The sequence below is a fragment of the Oenanthe melanoleuca genome, chromosome 1, assembly GCF_029582105.1.
Source record: "Oenanthe melanoleuca isolate GR-GAL-2019-014 chromosome 1, OMel1.0, whole genome shotgun sequence".
NCBI classification, from domain to species: domain Eukaryota; kingdom Metazoa; phylum Chordata; class Aves; order Passeriformes; family Muscicapidae; genus Oenanthe; species Oenanthe melanoleuca.
Window position 1 is genome coordinate 19,516,521 of NC_079333.1, and position 23,539 is coordinate 19,540,059.

At 39.9% G+C, this 23,539-nt stretch overlaps 1 protein-coding gene and 1 long non-coding RNA gene across 2 annotated transcripts; one reads left to right on the top strand and one right to left on the bottom strand.

Moving 5' to 3' along the window:
- Window positions 1-2,857: 2,857 nt before the first annotated feature.
- ADGRG7 (adhesion G protein-coupled receptor G7) lies at window positions 2,858-8,589 on the bottom strand. Its single transcript, XM_056483800.1, is given in 7 exon segments — window positions 2,858-3,049; window positions 3,051-3,080; window positions 4,430-4,523; window positions 4,525-4,576; window positions 5,525-5,682; window positions 6,685-6,793; window positions 8,237-8,589. Coding segments are annotated over 7 exon segments (945 nt in total). The 5' UTR covers window positions 8,574-8,589; the 3' UTR covers window positions 2,858-2,884.
- Window positions 8,590-13,417: 4,828 nt separating this feature from the next.
- Window positions 13,418-23,249, top strand: LOC130249261 (uncharacterized). The gene is made up of 4 exons (XR_008839762.1): window positions 13,418-14,496; window positions 20,922-21,053; window positions 21,164-21,289; window positions 22,049-23,249. It is a non-coding gene; the product is annotated as an uncharacterized LOC130249261 (long non-coding RNA).
- Window positions 23,250-23,539: the final 290 nt, after the last annotated feature.

The window sequence follows — 23,539 nt, forward strand, 5'->3', positions numbered from 1 at the left end:
AGGAGAAGAGCTCTTTTCGGTTCTCTCCAGCTCCCGTGCGGGCAGGCCCGGCCCAAAGGGGAACAGAAGTCTCAGCCAATCCCTGCCGGGCAGCGAGGAGCCGGCAGCTCCCGCGGCTCCCCAAGCAAGGCGGAGGGGTGAGCCAGGCAGCGCCCGGCCGTGCGGAGGGAGGATCCGGGATCTCCCGCTGCCCGGGCCCAGGAGGCCGCGGGCGCTTCCCGCCGCCCTCAGCCGCGGCCGGGGGCACGCGAGGGGTCTCCCGGCACCTCCGCCAGGGGCCGCGTCGCCCCTGGCACCGGGAAACGATGGAGGGGGGGAGGGGGGCGGTCGGCTCACCCCAAACCCAAAGCCGCCCCTCTCTCCCTCCTTCCCGCCGCTTCCCCACGCGGCTGTCCCCGGAGGCAGCCCCCGCTCTCTTACTCCGGCCTCTCCGCCGTCCCGCCGGTGCAGCCCCCCCGTCCAGCCCCGGCCGCCGCCGCCGGTACGTGGCAGGGCAGAGAGAAGGGGCCGGAGCGAGGCCGGGCCTGCGCGAGCCGCGCGCGTGCGCGCTCCGCCGCCCGGGGCCCCGCCCCCTCCCGGCCGACATGGCGGCTCCTCATTGAGCGCCGTGCTCCCTCAGCCCTGCCTCAGCCGGGCCGCGCTCTGACACGGCGTTTCTTTCGAAATACGAGCCTTGGCCTTCTAGGCTGGTGGTGCTCAGGGAAAAAAGGGGCCGTAAAATTCCCCTGTACTTGTTAGACACCCACACACTGGAGCCATTCGTCCTTGAATGGTCACATCCAGGCATTCATTACTATGGTACCCGCACACACCCTCACACACGCTCTCACTCTTCCCTGTCTTGCAATCAGAGCTTGTCCCTCTAAGAGAGGAAAAACACGAAGCTGCAGTAATTTCCTGAGTTGTGTCAAAGTGCGGGGATGGATTCCTAAGGGTGCCTCTCTCAGAGCCATGGACCTGGAGCGGTGTTGCTGTGGATAGTCGGGATTTCGCGGCCCGGTCTGGTTCAGTACGGGAGTGGTGCCTGTGCAGAGATACCTGAAGCATAACTGGGCTTAATTGCTTCCTGGCGTTAAAGATGCCTCTGAAAGCTTCCAAATAGTCTTTTCTGCCGCTACAAGAAAAATGTAAGAGTTGTTTAATTTTTGTAGTATTTGTTCTTGCTGAGAGCTCTGTCCCTGCCTAGAGGAGGGTCCAGCTAGCAGTGAGCAGATGAAAATGTAGGTGAGGATTTGGAATGGAAGTGAGAAAAGATGAGCACGATACAAACTCTAATTCTAAATATTTCGAGGAGGAGGAGGAGAGGCATGGTTCAGGAGGCTTCTTTGCTAAATGTTACAAAGTGTTTTGGAAATATTTGGATATTTTCAATGAATAAAACCTTTGCCTTAAAAGCATAAGAAATATCGGGAAAACTGGACGTTTACATCCATTATACTTTCTGCCGCTTGCATTGCATAACTTTGTACTGATGATTCAGTCTTTCTCCAATCCATTTCTTTATCAAAGCAGTCTTTCCAAAGTGTTAACAAGAAACTTTGTGATCCCTGAAGCCCACATATCACAAACAATACCAAAGTTCACTACACTATGAAGATAAATATATTCCACGTGTAGATAAGAGCTGAACTACTGTTCCTCTAACAATTTAGCATATAGCCTGAAAAAGATCATTTTAGTTTGTTCCATTTCTGAAATTAGGATTCACTAGTTGAAAGAAAAAGAAGCCATAAAATTTATAATTGGGGAGGGCTTTATGCTGAAAATGTTTTATATTAAGCAAGACATGTTCAGTGTTGGCAATAACAGGATTTTATTCACATATGAAATATTTAGAGAAAGGATGCTTAATTAGTAAAAGAATCCAGCACTTCCAATTCCATACTTCAAATTCTTCTTGGGTTTTTTGCTTGTTTTTGGGATAATATGGAAACAGTATTTTTGTTTTTTAAAAGATATGTTCGAAATTAAATGGGATGTTCTTTAGAGAATACTTTTGTTTGTAGGAAAAAAAAATTAATTATTAGAAAATATTGTCATTCATTTAACGAGTCATCCTCACAATGCCTGTGTTTTACAACACAATCAAGCATCATCTTTCCTAAGCCACACAGATTTCTAAAGGAAAATTTCTGAAGGAAATTGGAAGAATTGACGAAAGCAAGCATTATGCAAATTATTTACAAATAAAAAATGAATGCCCACAGGACATGAACTTCCTATTAAAAAAAAAAAAGTATGAGCTACCTGTCCTAAATAACTTTTAATTACCTTCTCTGCTTTTTCTGGAGCAGTAGTGATGAACTTCAGCCTTGCTTCTGATGTTACTGCTCTTTTTAAAGGTTTATCAATGCTACAGTGCACTTATTTTCTGTCTTATAAGAAAGCATGGATTTCTAAGACATGGAGGACTCCTCAGGACTGATGAAACACTTCCATGAAGACACTCAGAAAGTCTCATGTGTAATGCACAGTGTATTTATAACTGCTGCCTGTTGATATACCTTTGGTTTCTAATTAAATTGAATTTTTACTTATGAAAGGGAGAGGAGAGCTGCAGTGCATTGGCCATGTCCCATGGGCCTGGAACATACAAAGGGCATCAAAAGAGCAACTTCTGTGTGTCTGTATTGGAGTATAGAACTGTCATTAGCTCAGGTTGGAATAGGAGTAGCACCAAGAGGCTCTGGTGCTGCCTGGCTGTTTGCAGTCACATTGTGCTGCCAGCACATGGTCCTGCTCCTGCCTCCACATGGTTTCAGCTTATGATCTGTTTCCAGCTGCCTGCAGCTGAAGAAGTGTGTCCATCATTGAGGTGCTTGTGAGGACTGCATTAAACCAACCATGAGCAAGGCAGGATTGTGTTTCACATGTTTGCAGGTTTCTAGTTCCAGTTAGGGAAGGTAGACAAGGAAATGTCTGAAAAAGTCTGGGTTGATCTGAAAGTTTCCTGTGAATGTTTTTCAGGCTGTGATTTTGAATGTTTTGAATGCAGATACAGTGGTATCCAGAAAACATGAAACACTTCAGAAACTTTTTTCTTGAAGAGTGAGTGGTATTCTGAAAGTGAACAGAAGTCCCTGTAGATGAAATGAAAGTATGGACTAAATATTTTGCTCTTAAAACCAGAAAAGATTTGTCAATGTCGACTTGATTCGAAAAACAACCATTAAATTATTTTTGGTAACTGCTAACAATTTCATCAATAACTTGAACTAAATGAAGTACTACAAATGATTTCATGTGGATTATTCCCAACTATGGATGCCTCATTTGCACATTGTAATGGATTAGTTAGCATGTGAGAGGAGCCTGTCTCAGGATCATATTATTATTCTCATCTGGATAGGATGAAGCTAAGACCTGGCTGAGGATGCCATAAGCATTAAATGTGGTGTGCCATATCAGCACTTCAGTCAGATTCATAGAAAGGGAATAAAGACTTTAACATTTCTATACTGGTTTTCTATATTCTCATTTTAAGGATTAAACAGGGGAATCCTGAGTAAAAAAATCCCAAACCAAACCAACCAACCAACCAACCAACCAACCAAACAAACAAAAAAAAACAAAAAACAAAAACAACAAACAAAAAAAAAAAAACAAAAAACAAAACAAAAAAAAAAAAAAAAAAAAAAAAAAAAAAACCAAACAAACAACCCTCATGTTTTAAAATAAATGGATCTCTATTTCCTATTAATGATGTCAGTTTTAAATCCTGGGCATAATCTGTCCATCAGTGTGGTATGATTACCTCAGGACTTTTTGCACAGAGTTTACAGATCTGTTTGTTGCTGGTGTACAGGCACACATTTTTCAGTAGATCAAACTGATAATAAACAACTTAATGTTTGGGCATGGGTGGACTTTCATATATTTCCAATTTGCTGTTTTATAGAAAATAGCCAGGGCATAATAATGAAAAATCCATTACTCCAAGTACTTCATATGCCTCATATGAAGGGATGAACTTATAGAAGTACAAGGCCAAGAATCCAGCAGGGCTGTGGGGGGAAAGAACAGGCAAACACTTTCCTGAGTGCTTTTTTTCAGTATCACTGTGAAAGGCCTCAAGCCATGGAGCTCTTGTTACTTCCCTGGGACTCTTTCCAACAACTATTGCAGAGGAGTTTATTCCTGTTATTCTTTCTGAAAATAGTTTTTTTATATGATTTGGTATATGAGAAGCCACCCAGACAGAACAGTCTTTTTAGTGCTGACCTTGAAATAAAATCCCACCTTGATTTGTACAAGGGGAAGAGTTTTATGTGTGACATAACAGCATCCATTTCTGAAAAAAAAAAAAAAATCGGAATCCCTATAGCTGCTTTCCAACAAGTTCCCACCCTATATCAAGCTGTAGAGCAAATAAGTCTGATTTTTGTTTTTAAATCTCAATTTTTAGTCTCAGAATTGCTAAATATTATACCTGGGTAGCACTGAAAATGCAGAACAGAAAGCTGAAAGCAAGACTTGTTTTTTCACGACTTATTAATGTGAGGTATCCAATCATCCAGGCAATCCACTATAGAGATAGTGCTAATAATATTTTTCATTAATGAATCCTTTTTATTTCCAGAAGCACACACACAAAAAATTATTAAATCTTTCTCTATACCATTTAATATCCAAGTTTTAAGCTTTCTATTTATTCAGGGCTATATTGCAAAAAGGTATTATTAAGGTGAGTTGAGAAGATACACTTCCCTACATTTGTTTGATGTATCATTTGGAGAAGAAATCCAGAAAAACAAATGTAGCCAAATTTATCAGACTAATCTGTGTTTGGAGTATGCAGCTTGGATGCATCTGTTTTTGATTTAAAAAGTGAGGTTTACCAAGGCAATTGAAAATTAGCATGATAGCTATTAAAAATTTTCAATATTAATTAATTTTCAATGTAAGAATTAGCTGCCTGTGAGGTTTGAATATCCAGGATCTCTCAAGCCTGAGCAGACTCAGAGATAAGGTATTTTGTTTTCTCCAACCATGAAAATTTTACTCAAAGAAATGAAGGAATGATAAAAAGTTTTGTTGAATGGATCTGTCCCATGGAATTAATAAAAATTAAAGCAACCCTCTTTTAAATAATACAGTGTACACTGAGGGCTTATGACTTACAGTCTGTGACAATACATGGAGTGTTGATGTAAAACTGAGCAAGTAAATCTGCTTCAAACTGCTCGAGAGTTAGTGTGGTGTTTGGTTGTGCTGAGAAATTCACAATTCTCGGTTGGCTGGACCCACTCTTCTCTCAGTTTTAGGGATTTAAATTAGGAATAACTGTCATTGAAGTCGAGTGACACTGCAATCCAAAAAGGGGATGAAAGTCTGAATGTGTTCATTGATATGCACTTGAACAAAGTCTGACCCATTGTAATGAATACATTTTCTGCCTGCTTAAAGTATACATTTCTTTAAAATGAAAGATACTGTCAAAAATCCAAGTTTCTGACAAGAAAGTCTGAGCTGGTGACAAGAGACTGAGGAATACATTTGGTGAAAAATATGAGAAGTACTGACCTTATCAAATTCATCTTCTTCTAAATCACAGACATACTGATCCTGATGAAGATCAAGATGTTAAACAACAATATGAATGCAACTGGCAAGAGAAATTACCACAATGTGGGCTTTTACACACTGAAATTTTGATTTTGGTCCAGTGCTGCTAGCCAGCAACTTTGACTATAAAGAGGGTTAGTTTCAAAAGATACATTATTCAGAATACTGAAACAAAACAAAATAATATTCCGCTTTCCATCCTGAAAGACCTTACAGTGCTTTCTACGTCTTGCCAGCTTAGCTCTGAAAGGCAGGCCTCATTGAAATGAGGGCTTTCAATCATGCTTCTCTTTCTATGGGGAATGCAAAATGATACATCAAACAAACTACACAGAGAAATAATAATGTGCTGTATAACTAACCAGCTAGATATCTGGCCACTACATGAACGTTTATCTTTAGGATGTATTTTACAGTAGAGAGTAATAGGGGAGACCTAATGGACAAAGGTTGAAGAAAAACAGGGACAACTTCAGAACAAAAAGGTTATCCTGTAACAGCCTTTACCTCTTTTCTTTTTCATTTTCCAATAATCTCAAGTTAGAAGTCCACATGTCCTAAATAAGTATCACAACATGATCACCATCTGGAAAGGGGTTTGTGTTTACATTTCCTGAACATGTCTGCCTTTCTTTTGTGTCATCCACTATTGCCAAGGTACACTGTCAGTCTGATAGCCTGATTTAGTATGTGGGTGCTCCAATGAATACCTATGCCAAAAACACTGGGCAAATAGGAATATAGTTATTATGGCCATATTTTAAATACATGTGAGGTATGTATATTTCAGTACATCAGTTTAATAAATTTAATACATTAAATGTAGGTACTCAAATGCAGTTGTGCACTTAAGTGAAGGGGTGGAGTATCAGGCTGAGGGTGTCTGCAGTTTGCATTTCAATTCACAGAGAACTGCACAGTCTTACAGGAGGATTCAAGGCAGATACAGATTCAGTACCCTAGATCCTTAGGAAGGAGAAAATGTGTTTCCTTCTAGTGAATATCTAGGTTGAGTGAAGAGTTTTATTTATTTTGAGTACTTAGAAGTACAAAATAGTATACCAACAATACATTCAGAATTGTATTAATGATAAACCATCACAAAAGGCATGAGACAGCAAGTGTTGTAATAATATGTGGACTTAAAGTTCTTCCTGTTGGCAGTTTAGAGTTTTTCCTTCTCTGTCAGTAGCTGCAAGTGTTACTGCAACTACTATGACAGGGATTCCTAATTAATAAAAGAGAGCTTAGTGATTTATTGTTTGATTGCATGGGCATACTTCTCTTCCACATAAATAGCTTCTAAATTCCATAGATTTTAAGATCTATGTTTCACCTGCCTTGTACTTAGTTACAGGGGTTTTCTGTAGCCTAGACAAAAGGCAGGACTGAGGGTTGTGAGCACTGTTTTTCTGAGGATAGCTCATGTCCATGATTTGCTGATTTTTGCCATCTAAGAGCTTCCACAGAGCTTCCTGAGCCAGCACCAGTGGTGAAAGAGCAAGCTCCCTTCTGGGCTGTAGTGGGCTCCCTTATCACAACTTCTGGTCAGCAGTGAGAAACGAATTTAGGAACATTTTGTACCAAACACCATTACATGTCATACAGATTGATTCAGAGTGTAACTTTTGCCCTGCCAAGAAGCTTGGCTGTCACGTTTGCCTCCTCAATCCCTTTGCTTCACTTGTCTTCTGCATCTTCTGCCTACCAGCTCACACTAGGCAGCACATCTCATGGGGAGGAACCTCATGCAAAATTTTTTATCCTGATAATAAACATACTCCTTAAAGTCTGTTCCTTCTGCATCCCTAATAGAGACCTTCAATACTGCCATGCATGACTGTGCTCTCAAAAGAGATCCAAAAGCAGTGAGTCAGAATCATGCTGATTTGGATGTGTGTAACTTGTGACAGAACACAGAGAAGAACATAATGCTGTGCTGTCATTCAAATACATGAGGAGGGAGCCAGTGCCACGTAGCCAGGTAGTGTTTGCTGAACTTTTTCTGGCTTGCATGTGCAGTCCAAATTCTAAATGTTTCCGAGGAATTGCCTCTATAAGTGCAAGATGTAATAATGGAACAATAAGGATTGAAAACTGCTTGGTGGGTGCCATCAGAAACAATAAAACACAAAAGCTGAATACACAGCATGGGAAAGATTGGTGTCACTCTACACTATATTAGAAGAGTTTCTTGAGGCTGAGATTTTTATTTTGCCTTGTCAGCATCTATCTGAATGTTTCCATTTTCTGGCTAGTTTCCTTTCAGTTTGCATTGTTGCTGCTAACTGCTGTACTCACTTGAGAAAGTGTTCTTTGCTTATTAATAAATAATATATACTGGATAATATCAGGCACTCGTAGCTGAAAGATTTTTTTCCCAGAAGCAGATTATTGAATGCTTGATTACTGTGAAAATTTCTTCTGCATCCAACAGGCCTATGCTGCTGTGCCAGTGACCAGGCTATCAGTTTCAGTGTTTTATCAGGAGCATGAAAATAGGCTCAGGTTATACCAGTAATGTGAGCAGCAACAGGAGGTTATTAAATCACGTGGCACTAACCCAGAGACACTGATTCTAATTGCTCTCTGCTGGTCTCCTATCTTTACAACTCTCCCTGAATGTACTCTGTACTCTAAAAGTTGCTATATGGACAACTTTAAGCCTTACCCCATCCAATTACTGACATGGATAAGAGGAAATGTCCAGGCAGTGGCCACGTGGCTCTGAGCAGCAATAAGTACAACAGAGCAGAACTGAGTGCTGACCACAGAAATGTTGCCAGAATGAAAGAGTGCAGTAGGACAGCCACAGCTGTGCACCAGGAGTCTGCAGGTGAATCCACCGTGTCAGAGGTGAGTTAGGTGGTACTGGCAGCATCATAAGGAAGGTACTGCTGACAGCATCCGGTGGTATTGTTACTGCACTTCCTGGAAGTTTGGGTCTCAGTTCCAGAGATGAAGATAATGTTAAAAATTAGCATAGAAAAGCAGAGACTCACTAACATCCACTTTTGAGTTTTGATTTTTCCTATCGGTAGAAATATGCTTAGGAGAAAAAAAAAAGAAGAGAAAAATTGTCAAATATTTTCTCATTTTCATTTATACTAAAAGCAAGCTAGAGAGGAGAAACTTTAATACAGACAGAAAACCAAAAGAATAACTTGTATGCAGAATTACACCAATGTTATTCTCAGACAGCTTAACAAATCCATCAGTTTTTTCTGACTTTAACTAGAACAGAGAATATCTATCACCTTTTTATTTTTTCCCTTCAGCTCTTTTTGGAATCCTTTTCTTCAGTGTTAAGAAGTGAGGTAGCATAAAACAAATATTTCTAACCATTCTCCAAAGCGCAAGAGAATAATAAACCTCCACTTCCAAACTTTGTCTTATCTCCAAATAACAGAATCACAGAATCCATAAGTTTGGAAAAGACTTCCCAGATCACTGAGTCCAACCTGTGACCAAACACCACCATGTCAACTGAGTGCCATGTCCAGTCTTTCCTGAAACACCTCCACACCTCCAGGGACATTAACTCCACCACCTCCCTTGGCATTATATATAGTGTATGTATTCATATATATAAATGTGTATTTATATATATGTAACATTATCATAAATAAATGCATTTAAAAGAAGAGGCTGGAAGCTCCTACAGTGTTAAAAACATGAACCTTGATGGAATTGCTCCAAATCTGCATTAGTGCAGGCAGGAAGAGAAACATGTATTAATCTATTATAACTACAGCTCTGCTGGCATGACTGCTCGTTGTTCAGAGGGGAATCACAGGACACCATTAGTCACAGGCTTGTCTATCAAGAAAATTTGCTGCAATTGTGTTTGTATTAAGTCATTCACAGTAACACAGTAGCACAGGCAGCTACTGCCTAGAAAAAAATAACTGTTTACACATTGTAATACCAGGGTATGAGGGGAGGTCATGCTGGTGGTGACATTTTTAAAATCTAGTATTGAGATAATGAACTGAAAAGCTCAACGTGTATCACAGACCTGTGTAGAAATAATATCTCTCTGGGTGTGTGCTGGTCAGAGTAGTAACAGAGGTGTCAAGGAGTCCCAAGCCATGCTAATGTGATTTAGCTATTTTTTAAAATATTATTTGTTAATCAATAATATTGCAATATGTGCTAAACTGGCTGCTTTTTTGTTTTGTTTTGTTTTCCTCAAATTACATATGGAACAAAATATTGTGACTTATTGTAAAATACTTGCAGTTTAATATTTTCCTTCTTACCTAGGGAGTATTTGAAACAAAATACTAATAACCAGACCAGCCATGAACAATCCAACACCAATATAAGAAATACAATCCAAAGGCTTTGCATATTTCTATTTTATCTGAAATGCCCAGAAAACCAATTGTATCAGTTATATGAGATGAGAAGAGATAAATTTCTTTTTAAAGTTTCTGTTTCTGGTTACACATAGAAACAAGAATGTCTTAGTAAAGTTATGATTTTTGCTAGACATTGCTAGAATTTTTAGATCTCACAGAATTATTCTGGACCCCAAAACTAGAGAAGCTTTTGAAACACCAAAAAGAGATTTAACAGCACCAATCAAATACTATTCATAATAAAATGCCGGGTGACACAGACTTAACAAAGCAGCTTTAAACTTTTAATACTGTTGAGAATTCTGAGTTTTGACATCTCTGTCTACAGTACGATATTACAAATAATTATAATTTGAAACCAGTCTATGTTTGTATAGTGACAATAAAGCAGCAAGTAGATGTAAATGTATTCAGTGAAACAGAAAATACTGTTGCATTTGCATAAACAGACAGGAATCTTATTTAGAAAATAGTCACTTTGTGCAAAAAGAACATACATAACATAAAGGGAAATAATACAAATTAAAACAATAGTACAAATATGGAAATGCTGTTCTGTGAAGACAGTAAAAATGAACTCTGAAATGCTGGCATGCTGAAGCTAGTGACCACAGATACATGGTTTTGCCCAGGGTGTGTTTTATTTAGAGAAGTTTATATAAATACTGAAAGAATAATGAACATCAGAAACAGGCAGTCATTCCTAAATAGCCTTGTTAGTAAAAGAGGGCAATGTAAGAAACTTTATGGTGGAAAGCTTAATATTTACAGAGCAAGTCCTTTTATAAACATATAAGTAAAGGAAGTAGTTAATGCCAAGTCCTCTGAGTTATTGACCCAGCACAAGGCAGTGCCACAGCCAGCCCAGATTCCAGGCAGCACTGCTGTTCACCTGGGGACACTTCAGCCTTTAGACAAACCTCATTTTACCACCAGCTGCAGCAATGGAGGTGCAGAGCTGGGGGCTCCAACAGCTGAGCAAGGGGAATGAATTGGGCCAGCCTTTCCCTGCTAAGGAGCTGCACATCCACAGGTCATGTCAGAGGAATTGCCAATACTTTTGGCTATTCAGCAGCTTGCCCAATTTGCCAGATCTGCCACAGGGCAGAAACAAGTACTCAGGGACACTTTAAACTCCTGTACATTCTAGCTTGAGTGCACCTATGCCCTTATATTGCCATGCTGGTCTTAGTTAGAAACAGCCAAAAAAACAAAAAAAATTACACAACCCCAGACTCTTCCCATTCATGAAAGGACAATGCCCTATCATCAGATCAGCAAAATTAGTGGTGTGATTACACCTGCATCATTTGCAGTGTCATCCCAGAAGAGACAGTCATGGTTACACAGCTGCAGATCAGGTGTGTTTTACTAAGGATTGGGATTGCAAGGAGAGTAAGTGGCAACAGAAACATAGAGATAGGCACCAGAACAGTGTGAACTGACTGATTTGATTTTGAAAGGGGAGCTGACAGCTACTGAGGGATACATGGATTTCCAGCTTACCTTATGAATGATGCCAATAACAGCATAATTTGGCATTTTAAACTTACTTTATGTGCCTTTCTCAGTCAAGATTGCCAATGAAATTACCAATTTCTGTGAATTATTCAGGTGATTAGGATTCAGGCTCCCACTGATTAAGCATTAAACAACTCCCAGCTGAATTACGTGTAAGCCAAACAACAGCTTTCAGTTTTTGGTAGCACTGTTACTGCCAACCAGAGCTGAATCCACACTGGAACAGGAAGCAAACAATGGCAAATGGAGTGACCCTTCCCTCCCTCCCTCCTGCAGCACAGTGGTGCTCCTGCACTCACACATCAATTGACATGTAGGTATTTTCAAACATACTTCTGCAGAATACAGAAATTAGAACTATTTTTAATGAGCAACAAGCAGCTTGGAGTCCAAATAAGAAGTGAACACAACCATTCATGGTATTAGGTAGTTTAATTAAAAATTATGAATAAAAATAAGAGTAAAAAAGTTTCTTTCAGTGATTTCCTTAGAAATGACACATTTCCTGGATCACTTAGCTTCATGGTTCCATGATGATGATTACAGATCTGTCATATGCATGTGTTTGAGCTTATAAACTTTGTCAAATATTGTAAGAAGAAGCCAACTACTGTTTTCTGGAGAAACCATGCCAAATACATATTATCTAAAAATTTGAGAGGTTTGGCAAATGGATGCTCACATAAGAGCATTGTCTGCAAGAAAACAGTAACATCTGGAATCAGGTCCTGCTGAAGGAAGTCAAAGCACACAATAGCTTTTATCTGGAAGTAGGAGTTAAAAGATAGCAGGAAAAATTAACATTCCCCACATTAATATATACATTGGGCTATACCAGCCATGCTGACTTTTTCGTGTTTTCCAAAATTTTGGTAGTCTTCTGGAGAGAAAAACTATCCTCCATAGACCTGTTTTTTCATTCTTGATATGGGATTAATGCACTCTAGGACGAATACACTCTGGTATTCCTATAACATTTTAAGAAATACACTTTTGCTCGCAAATGTCCTAGTTTAGCAGCACAGAGTCAGCAATATCAGCTGTTACATACAGAAGCTGAAGAAAGTTTTCTATGCCACTTGATCTAAACACCCTTCTAAACACTGTCTAAACACTACTTATGTCACCTATACATCCCAAAAACTCTGTCAATTGCTTATTGGCAAAAATCAAAGCAAAAAAACCCCACCCCCTCTCTGCTGGATTCTCTTTCCCTAAGTCCTGAAGAGTGTAGTAGGGCCAGGGCAGCCTCTGGCTCAAACTGGCTGTGATGTTTCTCACCTTGGGACTGAAGGCTATTTCAATACTATTCCCTACTCTACCATCAGTGATGCCATAGATGACTGGGTTTTGTCTCCATCAAACTGTGGAGACTCTGGTAAACCCTGGACTCAAAGAATTTGTCATTTTAGCACAGGACAAGTCCATCTCTGCCACTGTCTGATAAACCTTTGCAAGGCAAAGAGAAAAGTAGGTGTAGATAGCAGATATCAGAGAAGCTGGTGCTTTTGGAGAAGCTCATGCACACATTTAGCAGTTACAGATTTTTGTTTAGATTTCGTTTTTTAATCCTATAAGTAGTTGAGAAAACCTGTTCTTCCGATGAATGTCAAGAGACATCTTCAAATTTTGCTCTGGTGGAGTGTGAAAATAACTATTCTTCTTTTAATATAATTTCTGAGGGGAAAATACTGGTAAATAAGGAAAATAATATCCTAAATCTTAATATATGCACACAGTCCAAATGCCTGGGCTTTTAATAACACTAAATAAGAAATAGTCACACCAGCGACATTTAAGGTTGGTACAAAGTCAGAAGGTAAGAGACTGCCTGGCTTTTTGCCTTCAGATTCCACTTTTTGACTGTTTTTTTTGCACACTTCTACCAAATTAGAGTTCATTTATGTGATTTAAATTACTCATCTTCATTGTAGTTTAAATGAGGAAGCAAAATCCTGGATTTTGTTATTGACGTTATGCTTTTGACTTAAGATCAAAAGAGACTGATTTGATCTCTCTCTGATCATCAGGTGAGACTAATGTCACTGTATGCCTACAAAATATCACAAATGTGCACTTAATATTGAGAGATCTGTTGGGACTTTTCTAAAGAGAAAACAAAGAGAGATTTGATACATATCTGTCTTGAGGGGTGTATTATGTTATTCTGGCATTATGATAAAGGCTTTAATTACATGATCACACTGTTTTTCCACAGTATTGTTGTCTGAAACAGAGAACAGAAATGGCAGTGACCAGTTAATGAGTTATTCATTGATTTTTATTGTCAGTGCTGGGTTACTTGGTTCATCTCTTCACATTTTCTAACCCTGGTGAGAGGACTGAATTATTCATTTTCCTGTGGGCTTGTATTTGACTGCTGTTCACCATTATGATGTTTCAGTGCTCTGCTAACTTCGCCTTTGTTATACTGTTGTGATGTCTCAGTGTTACTGACACTACATTGAGAGACTGAGGACAAGTCTGCTGTTTTCAGATGCCCGGTGTGAAACTCTTGTGATGTCACAGAAATGCACTTGTTTGAAGCGCAGCTTTCCCACACCCACCAGCTTCTGGAGCAATTGAAGCAGAGGAACTATAATTTTTATTTTTTTTCTTTTTCTCCTGGTCAATACCAATTTATCCTCCAAGCACTACAGAATGTAAGTAATGGACATCTGGAAAAATCCCAAGTGAGTAATTCCAGTTTGCAGGTGTTAGGTTGTGGATGTTCTGGCTGACACCTGACAGAAGTAATTTTAGTTGAAATGGTTGATATATTCAGATTTCAGGCAAAGTATGTACTTGTTCTTGATCTCGATGTTTGTAGAGTTATGGTCAAAGATTCAACACACCCTCAATTTTAGAAAACAAAACAACTGAAAAAGTCCCAAACACCAAAAGCATTCTGGCCATTACATGTATGTTTACATTCTTCTATAAATGAGATTATCCAGCTCATTTAATGTTTGCATTTCCTGTACCAGGCATCACCCTGCATGAAAAACCAACCAGCTAAGGGTTTTCTTCCCAAAGGAGATTTTCTGTGAGTATTCATTAAAAATTTTCCCACCTGCAATTTTCAAAAGAAGAAAGGACTTACTTAAAATGTTGAACAGTATCTGAACTTCGGTACTGAGGTCACCAATAAGCCCAGGAACATTTTCCTATATTTCTAGTTTTGTTGACTGAAACTTTCCCAGTGCTGTATCTGCAACAATAAGCAGTGTATGAGTTAGGATTTATGGTTCATACTGCTGTTCATTCTGTCTAGGTCAATCCAACAACACACTGGACTTACTGCTCTGTGCCAAAATCAGAAACAGAGGAGCTTGAGTTTAGTGGAGCAGACTGGATTGCAACACTGGGCAATGAGATGTTACCAGTCAAAGAAAAATCCTCCATTGCTTTTGTGAGGCTGCATCAAAATAATGAGATAAAAGTTATCACTGTTTGTTATTATACAGCTACAGGTTCCATTTATGAGCTTTCTCTCTGATTTGGTTCTCCAGTGGGAAATGCTCCTCATTTCCTAACCCCATATTTTCTCTAAAGCAGAACAATCCAGCAATGTTCATATTGGTGTAAATTGGAAATTACACATTGGAGCTGAATGCCAAAAATATTTTTACTTCTTCATTAACTGCTTTCATCCTGAAACAGAATGGAAAATGCTGTTGACTACATCTGAAGAAAATGGGAAAAGCTAAAGTTACCTGTGGCATTGACAAGATTATTGTGTTTCATTGGCATCCAAGAGTTGACTCACTGTAGCCATTACTGCCACAGATGCCTGAGGCAAGCAGAAAAAAAAAGGCAATAATCAAATGCAATTGAGTAAATCACTCCATGTGCTACACACTGAATGGGCAAAGTAAGAAAACTTAACAAGCATTGCTTGAAAGTACACAACAGAGTAAAATAGGAAGCCATTCAAGGGGGCAAAAACTTTGTGCCAATGGGTTCATAATATCACACTTTTATCAATTCAGTTAGTAAAGATTAAATTATTAACTTAAACATCAAAAGATGCTCATATTAAAATTTCAGATATACATCTCAGCAGCTAATACAGCTTAGTTTACACTAAGCTCTGAGAACAGACCCAACAGTGATTCCACAAGTATGTGCTCGAGGACTCTTAAATAACTCTGCTAAATGACAAAATTAATGCATTTGTTTGTAGTGTTATGTACAGTTAAGAGAAAGAACAATGTCTTCTCTTCTGGTGGAGGGTGGACAGAATTGATATCCCAAATATTGTGCCCCACAAGTCACCTGAAACATTTGGCTTTTTCATAATCTGCACTGTGATGTTGGAGTTCTGTCTGGTCAGTCGGTCTGACATGCAGCTCAGGACTTGAGTGCTGCTTGCAATAACTGACTCCTTCCTGGGGCTCACAGTTTCAACCTGTGAGGAAAATGTCATTCAACAGAAACAAAAAGACAAAAGGAAAAAAGTGTCACCACTTCATAACATTCCCACACTAAAATATATGTGTATATGTATATTTACAAGTAATAAAATAAAAATAAAAATATAGAAGTAATTTGCCATCTAAAATGTTTCTGTTAATGTTGAACATGTGGTGTTTGCAAATTCTCCCTCGAGATTGTTTTCATGAATTCTTGGAGCATCATGTGTGGGAAGGGAGCCCTGTAGATCCCCTAGCCCAACAGGGTCTGAAGCCAGGCTGCTCAGGGAATCACTTTGAACATCCACAACCTCCCTTGGAAAACTGCTCATGTTTGAACAGTGCTAAGGGGAAAAATAATCTCTTATCTAACTGGAATTTCCCATACTGCCACTTGACTCTGTGAGCACTCATCCTAAAACTGCACACCTTGAAGAGCAGTCTGGCCCCACTGTTCTCCACACCTTGCCACGAAATAGCAGCAGGACCTCTGCTTTGTCTTGAGGTCACTGAGCTCTGAATCTATAAACTTCTGTGCACCTTTCATTCTTCCTTAAATAATCACAACAGGATTTTTTGAAAAACCATCAGAGGAACTTGAGAAATGTCCTCTTCAACAATCATGCCTCTCAACACAGGGTTTATAACCTGCACTGAGGACACTATCCTCACTTCAGTACATTATACAGAGTGTCAGCTTGGAATAAATGTAAAAATAAAAAAACTCTGCTGCTGGGGGTACTAATAAGAATTGCTACAAGCACTGGTTTGATCCAGTTTGAGTTAACACTGATGAATAGAGATTAAATGTCTGTAGCATCTTAAAAGTCTAAACACAGAACAAAGTTGAGGCATCTAGCTATACCTTCATATGATATATGAAGATAACAATAGGAGATGGGAAATCTGCCAGTCATCAGGTCAAGTTGTCTGTTTGTTAATCCTGTCAATGAATAACTCTACTGAATTGCTTCAATAACTGAATTGTTCTCAAATTATTTATGTTGGGAAGCTACCAAAATCAAGATTAATTCTGTCATGCAGCTTTGAAGTGTAGACAAAGCCTGGAATGGTAGGTAAGAGAAGTGAATGTGTTGCATAGGGAGGAAGGAAATTCACTTTTATAATTACTGGAGATGATATTATTTGACTTGAAAACATCTGCATATGCATGATGGACCAACACTATGTCATGAATGCCTGTGTTCACTGTTCTTGCTTCTGACTTCTAGCATGCCCTTGGATTCAAAGTAAATATTTCTATTTAAAATAATCAAATCCTTTTAAACCTGGACTCTGAATCACCAGCATGAACACCTCCTGCTCCCATTCCCAGCTCCCCAAGTGGCCCTCAGCTCGCTAGGTGGCAGCCCAACATCACAGCTCCCAACAAACCCACACATTACTGACAGCAGCAGAAAAACCATATGTCACACCTCACTGGTACTAGAAACATCTACTTACAATATTATATATTACCTTGAACCATTTAGTGAAGGTTATGTACTGGAAAAATATAATATTGAGCTCAAGTGTTCCTCAGGAAAGGATCCAAGCAGGTGAAGGATTGGATTGAAGGTACAGTAGTCAAGCAAAAGTGTGTGAGGAGAGGACTTATTTAATGGATTGTACCCAGTGTATTTTTTTTTCTTTTTAATTTATTTTGTTCAACTGGGACTAGTGATAAGGAAATGAAACACAGAAGCAGCAGAAGGGAAGCAGTCACTGGAATGTGCTTAGTCTGCACGTTTTGCAGATACAGCAGGGCTAAGCTTTAGAGCTAGACTAAGGGAATTATGGATTTTATGGATTTTTTGCATGGCATTTATACAAAAGAGTTTGAATTTGGATTCTTGATGGACAGAAATGTTGACAGAATGGAAAGGCTTCACTCTTAATCCTTCTGAACATGTTGGTGTCAGTATCACACTCAAGCCAGGCTTCTCCTGTTCCCTTGCACATTCTCACTGGTTTGGTGCCAGCATCACCTCCACTCAGAGGCATTTGCTGTGAACTAGGAACCTGACTGAGGAAATTGCAGGTCAGTTAAGAAATATTAAATGAGATGCTAAATTCAGGCAAACCCAAGCAACATAAAATTATCACCCTTGGAAATTCAGGAATTCAGGCCATCTGCAAAGCAGACACATGTCAAGAATGCCACTGGAAAAGACTTTGGTCATTTATTCTGCTTTCTGCAAAGTTTTGAGGAACATGAGATATATTTCCTGCCCCATCTTTTATTCCCATTCCCTGGTTTGTTTTTTTTTCCCCAGGACAGTGCAGACTCTCATAAACTGTTTAAGTAGTAATTTAAGATTACCTGTGATGCCAAGAAGTCCAGATTTTCATTACAATTCAGAATTTGGGGAGGCTTTAAAGTAGGAAATTTCCTTTCTCTGTAGCACATCCAGATTCCTATTGAGGAATTACCTTTAATTTTGTAAAAGCAGACAGGTATGCATTTAGTGCAGGAGTTCTCTCACATTCACATGACCTCACTGGGAGTTAAAACTGTTCTGTGGGTGTGACACTCTATCCAGTGTTATTTTCTGTTTGCTTGTAAGATTTTGTCTTTCAGTGTTACAGGTGACCATCAATGATTTAACTATTTATTGTTCTTTTTAGAATATGTGGTTTATATTCATGTGCTCAGTCCTGTCAGAAGGGCTGACACCATTTATGCCAAAGTCAGACAGGCTTTAGTTATGTTAGAGCTGCAGAAACACATCTTTTAATTGGGAGGCACTGGCATCAGCTCTGGGCTGTCAGAAAGACATTTTAGCATGAAAAACACAGTTGATATGTCATGAAAGGAATGCAAAGGACATGTGGAGCAGTGGTGCAGCACTTACCCTTCTAGAAGGTCTCTGGAAGCTGAGACAGTTCATGGAGCCACAGCTGATGGAAAGCACCCTGAATCCTAATGCTAAACAGTAGGATGTAAACTGATTGTTTGTCTATTAAAAGGCTGTTCAGGACCCTGGCTCTCCTCCCAGCCCCAGATGGGAGATCCACCTCAGCATGCATACCTGAAATTCTCTGTATTTGGGTTAGAAAGCTTTACAGAAAAGTTGTGCTCCTGCTGCCTGAGCTACGCAGTTCTGACTTCAAACACAGACCTCTCATCTGGTCAAATAATCCAACATCTTTCACAAGCCTTACATTTATTTTTGGGAAATGGGAGCACAAGGAAAGAAATACATACTACTCACAGTATCAGGTGCACATTCCTTTTTGGGGTGGCCTATTTACCCACTATAATTTCTTCAAAGGTAAGGTTTTTATATTGCTTTCTGAAATGTTCACTGTCTCAGTACTGTAGTCACAAAAATTAACTGCACAGAAGAAAAAAATATATTTCCAGATGAAATATTTTTAGGATCAGTTTTCAAAAATGAAATAGTACTGAGACAATAGAACCTCATTGAATCTTTTGCCCTAAATTAAATAAAACCAGTTAGGTAAATCTTGTCTAAACCCAAGATTCTAAGCTGCCACAAGTGATATTTTTTAAGCCAGTGAAGCCTTAAAAGCCCATACTTTTTGATCTTTTCTATTTTCACTGTTTTAGTCCTAGAAAATTTATAAAATATTGTAAAGCCTCATTTTGGTGTCTTAATACCCTGGCAGAAATCAGACTTGGTAACCAAATGCCACAGAATACAGCAGGGGGCAAAAATGAACCTTTGAACAATTAATGGGGAACAGTCCTTTGGTGACTCTAATCCATGATGGGTTGGATTTGGCTTTTGGTGCAGAAAGTTTCTGCCCTGCTGTCTGCTGGACTGGGGCAGGCTGAGCACCCCAGACCCCACAGCTGATACTGGCTACATCTAAAGGCAGCATGGTGAGCCCAGTGAAGCTGGCCTGACCCAAAAGAGCAGCCTGTTACATTCTCATGTATCTTACTGCTATAACTTAACTCAAATTTACCTCACAAAGCACCAAACACTTGGAAAAAATATTGCAGCACACAGGCAGAAAGTTTTTGCTTCATCTTATGACTTGCAACATCCTGTTTTTGCTAAGTTTTGCTAATTCAGATCACATTGTTTTCTACAGGGTCTCAGTTACCCATTACACAATGACACTTTCCTTCCACACAAATTATTATGAGCAATAAGGATTCATGATGCTGCCAAGAGGAGGGTGCCTTACAGCACCATAACTGAGCCTTGCTTGCCAGGATGTGGTTAGCAGGACAAGGTGTCTCAAAAAGGAACCTCTGGAGGGCATCTAGGCCAAACAGAGGCTCCACAACCTCGCTGGGAGATGTGCTGCAGTGACTGGTACCTTTCTAAATCCAAGCATTTCTCTTCATGCTCAATCTCAGCGCCTTAAACTGCAGTTTATGACTGCTGTGTCTTGCTTTACCCTCTGAGAAGGATTGGGTTTGATGGTCTTTGCAACCCCCTCTCAGCTGGAGCTGAGACTGCTGTTAGGTAAAAGTGTCCACCAATCTGCCTCCCTCCACATAACACAGCTGCTCTTCCACCTTGTTTGCAGAGAACCACTCACTGTTGGCTCATACTGAACTTGGCATCTGCTGCCATTCCCAGGTAGTTTCCAGCAGGCCTGCAGCTCAGGCAGCAAGTTCCTGCTCTGTACCCATGTCCCTGGCACAGAGATGGGCACTCACTCCTGTTGGGCACTCTGAGGTTTCTGTTGGAATGATCTTCAGGTTTCTCAAGTTCTGCACCAAAGCTCTGCCACTAACTGTGTCAGCAATGCCTCTGCCCACTCCAGGCCAGTATTGTGGCATACTTGCTGAGAGGACCTGCTGTGCCATGGTCCAGTGCCAGATGAAGGCACTGAAGGATTCTGCCCTCTTATTGACCAGCAAGTGGCTCTACTTTCACAATGTCCTGATCAAGTCACTGGTTGCTATCCCTTGAACTTGGCTCTCGAGGTGATTTTCAGCCCAGAGAGTTGTTCACTCACCCAACCCTTGTGTCTTCACCTAGCAAACAAGAATGCTGAGAGACATGATGTCAAAAGCATCTATAAATCAAATTGTATTACTTCTTGTTACTCTTCTGTTGTCTACATACAGTTATTTCATATGGCAGACAGTCAGACTGGTCCTACATGTAAATCCCTGCTGCTCCTGATGCTCTTCTGGTCTCTCATATGCATGGAAATAGGCTCCAAGAGGATATGTTCCAAAAAACTTCTAGCACCTGAGGTAGGCCTGACTGGCTTATAGTTCTCCCCAGATATCCTCCTTGCCTTCCTTAAAGGTGAGCATAATATCAACTTTTTCTGGCTCTTTGTGACCTCTCTTCATCACCACAGGTATCAGGAGTCCTACAGTGGCATCAGCCAGGCCTTTCAGCTTTTCTTGAATGAATCCTCTCTAGGCCCATGGATCTGAATACCTTTGTGATGATCCTGCCTTTCCTCTAAGGGATGAAGACAAGAGTAAGTTGCTATGAACACATATGCATTCATACAAGCTTTATTTTTTTTTCTTTCTAGTTATTCAGGCCTTGATCTGAAAGTGATTTGGGCTGGTTTATAAGCTTATATTACTGGGTTTCAGACTTAGAAAAGACAGTCCATCTGAAATAAAATTTTCCCACTGATGGAAATCTTAAATTATTCCAACTATTTTAATATTATTAGGATCGCTCCAGATTAAAACAAAACAAAATAAACCCAAACCAAACAAAAAAATACCCAAACAGAACAAACTGCAAGAAAAATACCAGGCCCTTTGTCATTATTTGTGAAAAAAAAATAACCATGACATAATGTAGAAAAGCAATGAGTTATGAGCCAAGTGGGAATTTTTTCATCATTGTTGGAACAAAAGTAATTGGGTAACAAGAGTTGTCTGTGCTGTGTGCCATGCTCTCTTTTCCTGGCAATAAGCCAGATCACCTCCTCCATACCCCCAGCACCTGGCTGCCCTTCCTTCCAGCCTGATCAACACCCTTAGCACTGTGATCCCATGCTCTTCATCCTCCATCATGTCTCTCTCAGCCCCTCTCACCTCTTAGATCCATCTTTATATTTTCAATGCATAAAATATACATCTCCATTGTGTTAGCTGGTGAAGAGGAGGCAAATGTCATGGGTTGTGTGTGCATCTTAGTGACTGGACTGGATGGACTGGCCATGCAGCCTCAGCCTCCTCACTGATGGCATTTCTGCCATCCTTTCCTTTTCTTCTTTCAGATATTTATAGGGTTGGTCTTCTGTACCCAACTAGTGATATGTGAAAAACTCATAAGATTTTTGAGACCTCTGAGATGTGCAGCCACCTAGTAAATTTGGTTGAAACTGGTCAGCAAGATAAAGAAGATGCCAGGATAGATTGACAGTATAAACTCTCCTCAGTAAAATGGAGTAAAATTGAAAGTTTGTAATTTCAGCAATGTTTATGATTTCAAGTTAATGATGTCTGTCCAAACATTCTTACCTCATGTATTTTAACAACTATAGCTATTAAAACCTATTCTTTAAGGAATTCACAGCAAATCAAATGCAGGACACTAGAGCAGTGAACAAAGGAAATTACAGAATCATCATAATGCTTTGTTTCCAGTGCTGAAATCCCAGCCATGATTATTTTATTTAAACCAACTTCTCTGAAACATTTTGCCCAAAAGTTTCAATCAGTCATGAATTCATCCAACCTGTCATTGTCTGTTGGATGTTCTGTTCTGCCCATCCTGTCATAATGGAAATAACATGGAAGACCTGAACTTTCCATCTACCTAGCAGTCCTCACCAAGCATATTTTCCTGGTTACACTGCAGATATTTTGACATCCTTCTGGCCAAACATGTCACATCATTTGACAAAAGCACAGCTGACACACGATGGAGAATCTGTGTGTCACACTTGCCACATTGTGGGTTGTTGTTCTGGGAGACAAGGAGCTGGGGATTTTAGCAGCTCTGGAGATGCTCAGTGAGCTGGCAGCCTCCCAGCACAGGGCACTGCAGCTGTGGCAGAGGGAACTGAAATGGGGGTCAGCCAGGACACTGCTATTCCAGCTGTAGGAAATTTGACTCATCTAAGACCACGCCTGTGGCAGAAGGAGCTGAAGGCAGGCATTGTCCTGCAGGGTGCTGAGGTGATGGTGTCCTCAAACACAGGGCAAATCCAGACATGGCAACACTGTCACTGAGACCTGGATCAGATTTTTGAGTCACTGTGATCTTCAAACAGGGGAATTCAAGCAATAGCCAAATTGGCTAGAAACAAGCCACAGATTGTCAAAACCTGTGATGTCTTCCCCAGATGCATTATTCCTTTGAGGTGGCTGAAAAATGCAGCCTCACCAAGCAAGAAGAGTTTGCAGATCTGCAGAAGGAAAGGAAGAAAGAAAAGAAGGAAGGAAAGAAAGGAAGGGAGAGAGAAAGAGAGAGAAAGGAAGAGAGAGAGGAAGAGAGAGAGGAAGAGAGAGAGTAAGATAGAAAAGAAGAGAGAAAAGAGAGAAAAGAGAGAGAGGAAGAGAGAGAGGAAGATAGAAAAGAAGAAAGAAAAGAGAGAAAAGAGAGAGAGAAAAGAGAGAAAAGAGAGAAAAGAGAGAAAGAGAGATATTTTTGAAGCCTCAGCTAAAAAATATGTATGGTCCATAATCTCACCCATATACACCATCACTTGCCCTAAAACCAATGGCATGAATGTGGGGTCAAACTTCCAAACATGAATTTGCAT